The sequence below is a fragment of the Balaenoptera borealis genome (genome assembly GCF_965194805.1).
Source record: "Balaenoptera borealis genome assembly, chromosome: 10".
Classification (NCBI taxonomy): Eukaryota; Metazoa; Chordata; class Mammalia; order Artiodactyla; family Balaenopteridae; genus Balaenoptera; species Balaenoptera borealis.
The window spans coordinates 54,936,191-54,949,242 of record NC_138874.1 but is presented as its reverse complement, the minus strand read 5'-3'; the positions used below and the strand labels follow the sequence as shown (position 1 = coordinate 54,949,242).

The 13,052-nt window shown below is 46.4% G+C and overlaps 1 protein-coding gene across 4 annotated transcripts in view; it reads right to left on the bottom strand.

The window, feature by feature from the left end:
- Positions 1 to 13,052, bottom strand: part of HKDC1 (hexokinase domain containing 1) — a 54,929-nt gene that overhangs the window by 18,995 nt on the left and 22,882 nt on the right. For 3 of the 4 annotated variants that reach the window (XM_082407282.1, XM_082407283.1, XM_082407285.1), the window contains 7 exons: positions 12,869 to 12,988; positions 9,102 to 9,197; positions 7,900 to 8,002; positions 5,511 to 5,694; positions 2,653 to 2,808; positions 1,313 to 1,546; positions 174 to 478 (listed from right to left, as the gene is read on the bottom strand). In XM_082407282.1, coding sequence (XP_082263408.1) covers positions 174 to 478; positions 1,313 to 1,546; positions 2,653 to 2,808; positions 5,511 to 5,694; positions 7,900 to 8,002; positions 9,102 to 9,197; positions 12,869 to 12,988 — 1,198 coding nt within the window. The remainder of the gene's footprint in view (positions 1 to 173; positions 479 to 1,312; positions 1,547 to 2,652; positions 2,809 to 5,510; positions 5,695 to 7,899; positions 8,003 to 9,101; positions 9,198 to 12,868; positions 12,989 to 13,052) is intronic. The other variant, XM_082407284.1, reaches the window with a different exon arrangement.

The following is a 13,052-nucleotide window of genomic DNA, read 5'->3' as shown; positions in this document are numbered from 1 at the left end:
GGATCAACCAAAGCAAATAGATTCAGCAGAGTACTAACCTTCTACCCCAACCCTCCTCCCTCCATTCTAGACATGAACCCAAGGCTCTTGAAACAAAAGACCTAACTGGATTTAAGGAGTTTTGATACGAGCTCTGGGTGGCCCATCAGAGAAGGGAGCTGTGCACGGCCCACCTGTGCCATCTGGCATCCCGCAGACGTAGGTGGGCAGCATCTTGACCGTGGCCAGCGGGTGGGTGTCCCTCTTCAGCCCGTACTCGAGCTCAACCCGCATCTTGTCCCGAACGCCCACAAGTTGCTCTCGGGTCAGCCGGAACAAAGCCAGCACCTTGTCAATCTGCTTCCGCTGGGCCTGCACGCGGGAGGCCACTGCGGTCACCATGGCGGCCCCCTTGGTGCTACCACTCTCCGACAGGAGGAAGCGGACGTCACAGTTCGGGACCAGTTTCCTCACCACCTTGTGCAGGCGTTTTGGGTATCTGGAGGCGGAGGGGGGATGGCAAAATATGTAAACATCATAAAGGCCCGGGCCCAGCCAATAGGAACAGACGCAGGTGTAGCAGAGGAACGGGTTCCTGGGGAGCCCTGCTGGGCCAAGGCTCACCCCTTCAGTTGCTGGATGGAGGGGGAAGATGGGGGTGACTGGGGGTAGGGACCAGGACAGCTGGGACAGTGGAAGGGACACTTGGAAGGCTCAAAGAAGTGGTTATTTTATCACTAATATTATAAGCAGTAGGGCATGTCCACACATAATGTATTGGCTTAACATCATCTCTGCCCAAAGGGGAAGGGTTCTTTCCCCAGCTCTTCCCAGGTGTACCCACCTGACTTCCAATAACACCTCTGTTAGTCAGAGGGACTTTCGTGCTCCCTCCTTCTGGGAAATTCTCATTTCCCTGTGTCTTCCTACTGGTATCTTTCATGTGGACTTAGCAACCCCTGCCATCCTGAGTTTTCCCCATTTATAACTGGGTGTATCTTACTTTCCAATCTTACCACATAGCAAGTATTCAATAATAATGGATAGATAGATGAATAGATGGATAGACAGATGGATAAACACACGGCTTTGCTAGTCAGGCAATTGGTTTTAGCAGAATATTCCTTTAAGAATGATCCCCTAAAGCAACCCAGCCAGCTAGATGAATGTAATCTCTGAATTCACCCCTTCCCCTGTAATCTCAGAACCAGAGAAGAGAGTTGGGTCCAGCAACCCAGAGAAGCAGCGTAGTTTAGAGACAAAACTGGACTCGGTTCCAAGCAGACAGACTGGAGTCATTTGCAGGGGGTGTGGGCCGGCGGCCAGCACTCACTGGGGGTGGATCTTGTAGAGTGTGCCATCCATGCCCACCGTGGTCCGGAGCCGCACCAGCTTCTTGTTCTCCCGCAGGCGTGTTAGGATGGCTGCCAGGGCCGCCGCACAGAGATTGGCTGAGCGGAAGGAAACGATGGTGCAGACGTGCTGGACCGCGACGCAGTCGGCCTCTGAAGGCTCCAGGCCCAGATCCGTCAGGATCTCTCTTGTATTAGCCAGGCCTTCTTTATACCTGGCCAGGGGACAGGAATGAGAGGACCGCACTTCTCCATCCCATGGGAGTCCCCCTCAGAGAGCCAGCATTCCCACCTCTCAGGACTGTGAAAATAAACAGGCTGGCACATAGTCATATGATAATAATGACGATTTCAACAATGATCACGGCAGCCACCATTTATTGCACACTATGTGCCAGGTGCTTGTCTAAGGACTTCACATGTGTTAACTCAGCCCTCACAACAATCCTGGGGGGAGTACTGTCATTATCCTATTGTACAGAAGAGGGATCTGAGGCACAGACAGGGTAGGTAACCTGTCCACAGGCACACAGCTGGTAAGTGCAAGGGGCAGGATTTGAACTCAGGCAGTTCGATTACAGAGCCCACCCTTTTAAGCATCCTGTGCTATACTGCCTTTTACAGAAACTCAGTCTCTGCCAAGCTCTGCATAAACACAGACTCTGGGAGTCAGATGTCACCTTGTTGAACTCAGAATCTAAGCTGATTGCAAAGCTCAGGGCAATGCCAGGGTTTCTAAGCCTGAGGAACAGGATCCTGGGTCGACGGGGGCCAGCCACCATCACCAGTCAGCTCCCCACTACACACCTTTGTGTGAGCCCCCTAATCACCAAAGCCAAAGCCAAAGCCAGTCCCTGACAGCACCAGGTAGAGAAGGTTATTGCTATAGCAGGAATTCTTAACTTGGATTCCATGCTTGGGTTTTAACGGGTCCAAGGATGCCCTGATATTATAAGCAAAATGGTGTGCAAATGTGCATTTTGGGGGTAAAGGGTCCAGAACTTAAATCAGATTCTCAAAGGGGTCTGTGACCCTAAAAATGTTATGTCACCACTTCAGTGAGGAAAAAGGTAACAAAACATGAGGAGGGTGCAGACCTCCGACAGCAGAATCCCTGGCTGCTGAAACCAACAAGAAGCCACATGTGAGGCGTGGCAAGCATTGCTAATACACCTGAAGCTGCGCCCAGGTATGAAATCGTCCTGCGAAGAAGGAAGATCTGGTTCCTTCTGCGCACCACCACCATGAGCACACCACTCCTTGGTTGCCCACCCTAACCCTCTGCAGAGTCAAGGTGAAAGGGACCCTGCCAGCAGCTTACTTCTCCATGGCAGCCACGTGCCGTGTTTCAATCTTGCCCTTAATGTGGAGAGCGGAGGATTTCTCGCCGCCAAACAGGAGGCCTGCCTTGGCCATCTTCAGCAAGATGAGCCTGACGAGTTCACCTAGGTACAGGCCGCTGATCATCTTCTCAAACCTACAATTTGGTGAACAGATCAGTCGCAGCAATGCCTCTGGTTATGCAGCATCCTTTCTCAAAGCCCATGAGCCACAGCCCATGGTTTGGAGCATGAGTAGTGGAAGGGCCTCTTTACAGGTCAGGAGGCCTCAGTCCCTGTCCCAGCTTGGGGTGCCCTTGGGAACCCACTCATCCTCTCTGAGCTACATTCTCCTCACCTATAAAAGGGGAGGACTAAACTAGAGGAAACCTAAGATTCTTTCCTGATCACAAAGTGCTTGATTCCAAAAATCTTTATCTCAAATCACCCTTGGCCATGGGGGTGCCATTCTCATATTAGGCATAAGGAATCTCAACTTCAGAGACTTCAGGTACTTTCCCAGCATCACCAACCATAGCATGACAAATCCCAATTTCAAATGTTTCCAACTCCTACACATGTTTCTGCCCAAGAGAGAAACATGCTGTGTCTGTGAGATGGGCTTGGATAGCTCCAGAGAGGTTCTACAATAATATGGATGAAATATCCCACCAGGCTACCTACACCTGGACTCTCAGTCTGCATACAACAAGCAATTACTTACTGTTTCCCAAGTAAACTATTAAATATAATTTTTATTCTGCAAACATAAGATACAAAATCAAGGACAACGTGTTTCCTAATCAACTTTATCTATTTCATATAAAGTCTTAGAACGTTGCAGAAACAAGACAATCAAAAGAAATCCAGGTTGGGTTTGGGGGAGTGGAATTTATTTTAAGTGAAATGGATAGGACGAGGATGATAAAGTTCCCAAAATGGCACCACTTCCTTGGGCTGTGGCTGCTCTGTGTCACCAGTGAAATGGGTGTGTGCTGGGGACCAGGTGCATCCAAAGCAGAAATTTGCTCCCCAGGTATGCACTTCTAGTGTTGAGTGGTTTCTAGGAGGTACTTAAAATATTTATTCACCAGGGCTTCTTGGGAAAATGGTTGATTCCAAGGCTGGGGCTGGGAAAGTGCATGGTGAGCCTAGAGCACCTTATTGTGCCAGAAAATAAGGAAGTACTTAAAGAGTGATGGAATCATGTCAGAAGGACACAGGGACTAGCTTGAAGGAGCTTCCACTGGCTAAATCTGAAAAGAATTTGAATATCAAAAGAAATATAATAGGAAGGAATTATAACCTATTAAATTAAAAAAGAATCCATATTAGTATAAGTAGATAAATGGAGGAGATAGGAAAGCTCTTACTTATAGTAGAATAACAACTAATAACCTAGAGGGAATGATGGATCTAGAAATTCATCAATGGATGCTAAAATTAGAGAGTGAAAGTTTAATGAGAAACAGGGTATTTATATAGTCTCAAAGTATCTCTTCACCAGATACTTATTCATTATAGAGGGAATAATAATGACCTTACGGTGCAGAAACCTCTTTCATATCCCCTTAACCAAGTGATCTGAGTTAGCATCCCCAGTAACGGAACAAACAACATGTGCTTCCAGATCCGATGCCCACGGGAGGACACACACCACTTGTGTGATAGTCCTGCCAAAAATACATCGCCTGAATCTAATCATGAGGGAACGTCAGACAAATCCAAGTTGAGGGACGTTCTGTGAAATAAATGGCTTGCATGCTTGAAGATCATGAAAACCAAACAGATATTACAGAAGATTAAAGGAGGCTAAAGAGACACGGCAGCAACATGTAATGTGTGATCCTGGACCTGGACCAGGACAATTTTTTTTTTTTCTTATAAAGGACATTAGTGGGGCAGCAGGTGAGTTTTGAATAAGACCTGTAAATTAGAGATTAGAACTGATTAAGTGTTAATTTCCTAATTTTGATAATTATACTTTAATTATATAAGAGAATGTAATTCTTTTCAGATAATACACTCTGAAGTATTTAGGGGTGAAGAGATATTACGTTTGCGATTTTAGTCTCAAATGTTCAGAAAAATAATTTTATATAGACATATGTGTATTTTATGTGTCTGTGTATATACATATACACAGAGAGAGAATGTTACTATTAGGGAATTTGAGTGAAGGGGAATTTTATACTATTTTCACTACCTTTTTGTAAGTCTGAAATTATTTTTTAAAATTGTAAGCGTTTTTTCATTCAACACTTTTTTTTTTTTAAACAAACACTTAATGAGCTGCAATAATATGTAAGACCCTATGTGTAGAAAGGAAAGGAAAATCACAGGTGTAACCGCCTTCAGGGAGCTCAGCATACAGGCAGAGCTGAGGCAGACCCCGAACACTTATACTACAGGTGAGTGTGGGATGAGAGCAGAGAAAGGCTCGGCAAGACCTGAGACTGAGAGGGTCACACCAGGTGCTGCATGATTAGGCCTCGGAGCAGGAGGGGGCGGGGCGGAAGGGGAACACAAACGAGGAGGGTGTGCTTCCTCAGGCTGCACTGGTTTGTTCTGTGGCCACTCATCCAAATGCGCCAAGAAGCCAGGACACCTAGTTCACAGCTGTATCTCCCCCACCTCTGGACTGAATTTGAATCAGGGATATGAGCTACGGGAAATCGCTCAATTTCCTTGGCTTTCACTTTCCTCATCTGTCCGGTGAAACTGAAATACAAGCCTTGACTCATAAACTCCCTGTGATGGATAACGAGTCACAGCTAAGAAGCCTCCCAGGTGTAAAGCGTACCTGAATAAGTGGACATTTCCCGGTGCCGATGCCCAGATTACAGCACAGGGTACTCACAGCTGCTTCCCGGGGTTGAGAGAGCCGAGGTCCAGCTCCCGGTCGAACTCAGTGCGGATGTCCTCCAGGGCCCCGTCGTCCCCGAAGGCCCCCCACTCGGTGTTGATGCACATCCTCCCCTCGTCACCTTCTACCAGCTCAATGTTGCTCATGTCCTCCATGTAGCACGCGTTGGTGCCGGTGCCTGGACGAGGGATCAGAGAGAAAACAGAGACGTGAGGGCTCCCAGCTGGACAAAGACAGAGGGGACTCTCAACTGCCCAAGAGTCCTCTGAACGCATCACAAAGTGCTTTTCATCCACTCCGGGGGCTGGTTCTCGCTGAGGGAAGCAGCTTTTGGCGAGCCGGGGAGTTCATGAGGAATAAAGCTGACATGTCAAGTCAACACTTGTCAGGGTGTTAATGGTTTGCTGTTATCAATGGAGTCAATTGTGAAGAAGTCCCTGATGAATATGTATGAAAACTGACAGTATATTTACTAAGAGGAGGATGAGTTAACCAAACTTTGTAAATATGTTTTAAAAAAAAATCACCGACCCAGAGTAATATTTTTAATCCTTTCCCTATGCTACTTAGCTTCTTCTCTATTTGATACTAAAAATATTCCTTACTCATAGCCTGCCACAAATTGTTCCTAGCATAAGCTACATCCTTATCTTTGACAGTGATTAGTTATCACATAAGAAAGCAACATGCCATTATTCAAACACAAACTCACTCCAAGGAAATACCTCAAACACTTGAGTAGTGGGGAGTGGCTGCAGATAGGCACAATCTGCAGCCAATAGGTTTGGGACCTGTTGGGATAATGGAAGTGTGCTAATTGGATTGTGGTGATGGTTACAAAACTCTATAAATTCACTAAAAATCACTGAATTATACAACTAAATGAGAGGATTTTATGCCTCAGTAAAGCTGTTTTTGTTTTTGTTTTTGGCCACATCGCGTGGCTTATGGGATCTTAGTTCCCCGACCAGGATCGAACCCAGCTCCCCAGCAGTGGAAACAGGGAGTCTTAACCACTGGACTGCCAGGGAATTCCCCAATAAAGCTGTTTAAAAAATTATTTTTTTTAAAGTATCTTCCCCTGGCTGATACTCTGGTGTCAGAATTTTAAAGCCAACATGAGAAGTAAGAGATGTAGAGAATCAGAGTATAAAAGAATATTTGGAAAAAGCTTTTCTCAGAAAAGCACAGACACTGTTTGGGCATGGCACCCAATTGGCAGGTTACCAGACACAGTCGCTAAGACAGACACAGTGGGCAGTAGCAGATGCCATGACCGACAAGTGCCAGGCCCATCCAGAGGTGTGGGGCTCCAGAAACAGGAAGGCAGATCAAGCCCCTCCACTGTAAAGACCCTGCCCTTTGGGAAAGTCAGGCTGAGGAGAGTGAGTTGGAAATTAAGAAAAAGCAATTCAGAAAACTTCCCCCAATAGCGGTAAAGGAAAAGGGAAGCTGCAGGGATGTTTGAGAACAGTCTATGAACCCGGTCCATTTGGCCTTACTGTCCCCTGCACAGCCTTCTCACGGACCCCTCCAGGAGAGCCCCTCCCAGCTCAGGTGTTGAGACCACCCACCAGACCCCCCCCCACCCGCTGCGCTGCGGCCTCCCTGGTCCAGGCCCACACACAGCAATGAAGGCCCAACGCAGCCAAAAAATAAATAAATTTATATAAAAAAAAAAAATGCACACCCCACTTAGCCATCCGCCACCCAAAGTCCTCCCGCGCCCTGCCTCCCCTGGGGCAAAAGCCAAAGACCTTCCAGTGACTGTGCTCCGTGTCCTAGGCCACCTGCCCAGTCCTGTCCACTCTCTCACGTGAAAGGCCTTCTACCCTCAGCCTCACTCGCTTTGATTCGGCCTTTTAGGGTTTCTCGAGCACCCCAGACTCATTCCCATCTCAGAGGCCACAGGGACTCTCTTCCTCACCAGCTCTGCTTTGCTCCCTCCTCCTCATCACTGAGGTCCCTGCTCAAATGTCACCTCTCAGCAAGGCCCGGCCTGACCACCCCACCACACTCACTCTCAGTCACATCACCCTGCTTTATATTCCTTATCATACTAACCACCACCTGAATTTATATTACTTGTTTAGGCCTTTTCGGTCTCTCACCCACCTTCGCACTGAACGCTTCATGAGTACAGGAACCTTTGGGACTCTCACCACTGAGAATCTGATGCAGAGCACAAGTCCTGGCACACAACAGGCACTCAGTAAACACTTGCTGAATGAATGCATATATTAATTTTCCATCTCCCTATGTTGCTTCTTCTAAGTAGAAAGTGCCAATAACCTTCCCACAGAATTTACTCAGAGTTCCCCGAAACGAAGCCCCAAACCAACCCCTTTCGCCCTCCTCCAAAAAGCAAGTCAAATTGAGTTACCAATGATGACACCAACTTCACAGTAGGGATCATCATAGGCGCACGTCATCATGGTCCCCACGGTGTCATTGACCAAAGCCAGGATGTCCACATCTAAATCCTGCTGGACAACAAGTCCCAGAGGGCATCAGTGGGTGGGAGGGAGGTGTTATCCCTTTATGTTTCCCCACAGAGGAAGCAAAAGCAGTGAAGGTGCCTGGTTGAGACAATCTCTAGATCCTGCCTTCTGGGCCTGCCTGTAAGGAATAAGGCCCTTGTCAAGGTTCAGGGGAGAGAAAGAGCAGTTGGGAGCTGAAGGGTGAAACTCACGCTCCTGCTCTGTGGGTGAAAGCCTCTGAGCAATGAAAATACGAGGGACCGATCACCAGGACTCCAGCCCATGTTTGAGGGACCCTGAGAAAAGCATGTTTATCCTAGGAGCAATAGCGTTTCCAGGAGAAAACACCAAAGTCCTTGCCCATGGGGACATCTTAACCAGCCTCAGCCAAGTCCTCTCTGTGGGCACCACCATGGGTTTCCCGTTCTACCAAGTCAACGTGGGTTATTACACCATGGTTCCACAAGGTTTGGGGGAGCATTTTAAAGTGAAATGAAAACAAGAGAAAAACAAAGGATACAAAAGAACATGAGAGCAACTTTAAAGAGAAAAAAGACTGGAAGGGTATACATCAATATATTCCTCATGCTGTCAGGGTAGCAAGTCATTTGGGTTTATTTGTGTACTTCTCAGCTCTGCAAGGAGCATGTCTTGCTTCTATAGTTCTTTAAATTATCATAAAATGTATTCAACAAACAGAGATACTCAATGAGTAGAGAGTGGAGAGTGGGATCGAGAGTCAGACAGGAAAGAAAGTGACCTTTTAAGCTTCAGAGAGGAAAGGTGGCGGTTGGAGCATCACACACAGCATCAGGTCTAACCAAGACCCCCAGGGGCTGTGGCAGCTGAGGAGGCCCCAGGGAAGTGTGGGTCACCCTTCAACAGTGATCGGAACACTCTCCACATGCCAAGGCCCACAGGTGGGTTTATCCAAATCGGCAGCATCTGTGCTACAGTGAGACCTTCCCTAAGATCAAATCCGTCTCTGATTCTCCTTCAAGGGCAGGCATGTAGCAGACAACCCTCCCCCACATTCTCCCCTTACCCCCGCAAGAGAAAGGGGCTAGAACTGGGAGACCTCCCCACGCGGAGATGGATTCCTTACCTTGTGTTTTCTCATAGCATTGGTCAGAGAGCTCACTACGTCTGTGCCCTGAACTCCCCGCGCCTTAAACTTCTTTGTCCATGAAAGCAGGACACCCTGGGGGAAGATTTCAGATCCAGACAAAATAAGGAAGGCACTCAGTTCTGAAAATGAGCTGCAGAAATTTCATGCTTAAAGTGTATCCCCCTGTGACCTTCTCTTCTTTAAGCTGAATCACACCAATCCTTTCAACATTTCTCCAGAGGCCTTTTCTAATAATTTTGACATGTTTATTACTCTCATCTGAGCAGTTTAAAACATAATACATAGAGGCAGAAAGAACAATGGCTGCAGAGTCAGAACACTTAGATTCATAAGACATTGTCAAAGTCATTTAACCTCTCTGAGCCTCAGTTTACTCATCTGTAAAATGGAAACATCACTTCCCTGCCTCTGTCACAGGACTGCTCTGATAGAAGTACCGGCATACGGTAGATGCATGATGTGTGCAGAATGCCTGGTTTGCCAGGTCCACAAAGCAGAACTGACATGTTACCTTCTAAGACTCCCTCAGGGACTTCATTTCAACTTAGAAAAATAGTTCTCAATTTGCATTATCAATTATCTGCTTACAATTGGTGTTTCTCAAGAGTTTCATGTCTAACATAGCAAATAATCACAGAATTTTTCAGACTGGAAGAGAACTTGGAGATTAAGAGACTTGCCCAAGGTCACATAGTCAAGAGGAGCTGAGCCCAAACTTACTAACTCCCTGACCATCCCCACCCCCTCAGTTTATGGATAAAGCAGCCAAGCTTTAGAGAGGAAGGAAGCTGTTCCAGGTGTCACAGTGAGTGAAGGACAGAGCCCAACTGGAACACAGGTCTCTGACGCCCCCCTTCAGTGACCAGGTTTTTCCCTGCACCACAGCGCTGCCTAGTGGTAGCTCGAAATTCTGCCCTCATGGGCTAACATCCCTGCCCCACCAGACAGAGGAGTGAGAGATTGTAGGGTGGTGTCCCCCCAGAAAGGATGCTAGGGACAGTATGGGACCTGTTGGGGGGAGTATATATGGGGCAGTGGGGAATAAATGCATGTGATATACTGTTAAGTGAAAAAAAAGCTGTACATACAACTACATATTTTTAAATTACACATACAGTATAACACCAGTATTTAATATAGATATGACTGGAAGGAAAACCCAACAATTCTAGTAGGGCGTATCTCTGAAGGTTGGGATTAGAGGAGATTGCTATTTTCTTCTTTAAACTTTTCAATTCCTACCCTCTTTCCTCTCTCTTCTTTTTCCTACCTTGAAAAAGTATTACCATTTTATCATCAGAAACACACACACACACACACACACACACACACACACAAAGAAATTTCTCTTTGGCTAAGACTTTTCCGTTTCCTCACTTAAACAAACAAAACAACAGCAACAACAAAGTGACATCCTCCTTTAATTCCAATGCCCTGATCTTCTTTAATCATTTTTTAGTTTTACAAAGAATCCCCCTTAGCCATACCTCCTCATAAGAAGTCTTCCCCTTCCCACCTCCTTCTGCACTTACATGGCTCATCAGACTCCACCTTCTCCAAAGCCCTAATTTTCATGTCACAAATCTACATCTGCAGCAGAATCACGGTTAAACAGCTATGCCCACTCTCGGTTATTATTACTAACGCATTTCCTTGTGGCTGAAGCTTTTCTACTTTAGACTTCACTGAAAGGCAGCTTGGGAGGAAATTTTATAAAATGCAGGTAATTCAACTAGACTTTGAAGAGAAAAAGGTTTTCCCTTCCTCGATATAATCAAGCCACCCTTGCCTCGTTTAAATGTCGTCTGAAAACCCTCATTGGGATACAACACAAAATGGGTCAAAATGCTTTCAGGCACCTGCTGGCATTTTAAACAACATTCTAGACCTGTGTCGTTTTGGAAAGTCAGTGTGGTCAAGGAGTTTGTGAGCTTGGGCTGAGCCATTCTTGGCTGTGTGGCCTTGGGTAAGTCTCTTAACCTCTCTGAACTGCATTTTCTCAAATATAAAGTGGAAATAATTATATATCCCTCATATGATTGCTTTGGGATTCAAATGAAGTTATACACATAAAGAGTTCATCATAGTGCAAGACACAGTGTCAAAATCTGAGATACAGTCTATCATCATCACCATCATCATCATCATCATCATCTTCCTTCTTCTTGAGGTCTCTGTTCCTAAGCTCAAATAAGAGGTGTTTAACTATTTGGTGAATTGAGGCCTGATTCCTGACTCCTCCCACTTCCCTTACTGACTCGGGGGAACTCTGCTCTTCCAGACTGCAAACACAAGCGAAGCTCCACCTGGCCTCTTCTAACATTCCCTGAAACCTTCTTCACACTATTTTTTTCCAATTCTTTCTCAAGAAAATAATTAAAAAGTAAACCTCAGCCCATCTCCCATATAGACAGATGATGGCAAATTCCCATTCAACGGAATCCAATAAATGACTGATTGCACCTTTCAATTGTCAGATAGTTATCAAATAACTATTAAATATAAGACATTGTGCCAGAGACCCTGGGGATGGAGAGGAAGAACAATATAAAATAGTGCCTGCCCTACAGAAACATCTGTGGAATTGGGCGACAAGGTACAAAAGAATGAAGAGACAAGTTGTATAGGGACAATTGTCAAAACCTTGCAGCTACCATTGATCCACCAGGCACAGTGCTCAGCGCATTACAGATGCTTCGTCTAAGCTTCACCTCAGCCCAGCAAGTAGATATTAACCTTGTTTTACAGATAAGAAAACAAGGGACACAAGAAGTTAAGTAACTTGCCCAGGGGACACAACTTGTTCTGAGCCAGGATTCAAAGCCAGGTCTGTGGAATGTGAAAACCCATTCCCTTTCCACTATCCCATTATCAATAAGCGGCTCAAGCCAACAATATCAAACACATCCCAAGTCAAGGTGGTCCCTGAATTGACTATGAGCTGGGTGTCATGACCAGTCTGTGCAGCAGGAGCTCACAGACCACTACCCCAGGCAGGAGTGGCCTGGGGGGACCTGACTTGTGACAATAACCCCCTGGCCCCAGAAAGCTCATTGTCCTTTTATATGGCCCCCTGTTTATTGTCACAGATTCACATAAGATCAGCTTTGCCTTCTGCCTGTTTACAAATTGAAAATCTGAGGCACACAGAGGTGGATTACCGGAGACTCCAGCTGGCTAGTGGCACAGCTGAGACTATACATCCCAGGCGCTGGGTCTGCTCAGTAACACTGTCACTCCAGTGACCCCACTTCAGTCCTCCTCCTCAGCGCTCACTGTAGAGGGAGACTCCCCAAGTCTTCCCCCTCTTATCCTAGTTAGCTGTGTCAATGCTTCTGACAGTGGTCGCCAGACCAGCAGCATTCGTATCACCCGGTAACCTATTAGAAATACAAATCTAAGGCCCCACTGATTAAGAAACTCCTGCATGGGGGCCAGCAATCTGTGTTTAAGAAACCCTCCAGGGATTCCGACGTAACCAAGGTCTGAGAACCACTGAGCTTGGTGGTGAAAACCATGTCGTTCCCTGTGCTGTGCCCCTAGGACACAGTGTAAAATCAAGGCGGCCATGTTAACATATTCCCTGCCTCACAATTCCACCTCACTGTTTAAAAAAAAAGAAAAAACAAACAAGAAAACTCCTGCTGATCTCTCCTGTTCCCAGCCTGACCCCTGCACGTGCCATTCTCCAGCCCCAAACCCAAATCCTATCCAGCTCCTTCCCTCCCTTGCACCAGCCTTACCTCTTCTAATTTAGTCTGTTTGCAGGGAAAAGAAAAGGTTAGGCCAAGAGGTAATTTCTTCTGCATCAGCTCTTTGGTTTTCATGAAATCTGCCAGACAGTCAGCTACGTATTCAAACAGCTGCAGAGAAGAGAGAGCACAGGACACGGGGTTAAGGCATGGTCACCCAGGAACTTGATGCCAA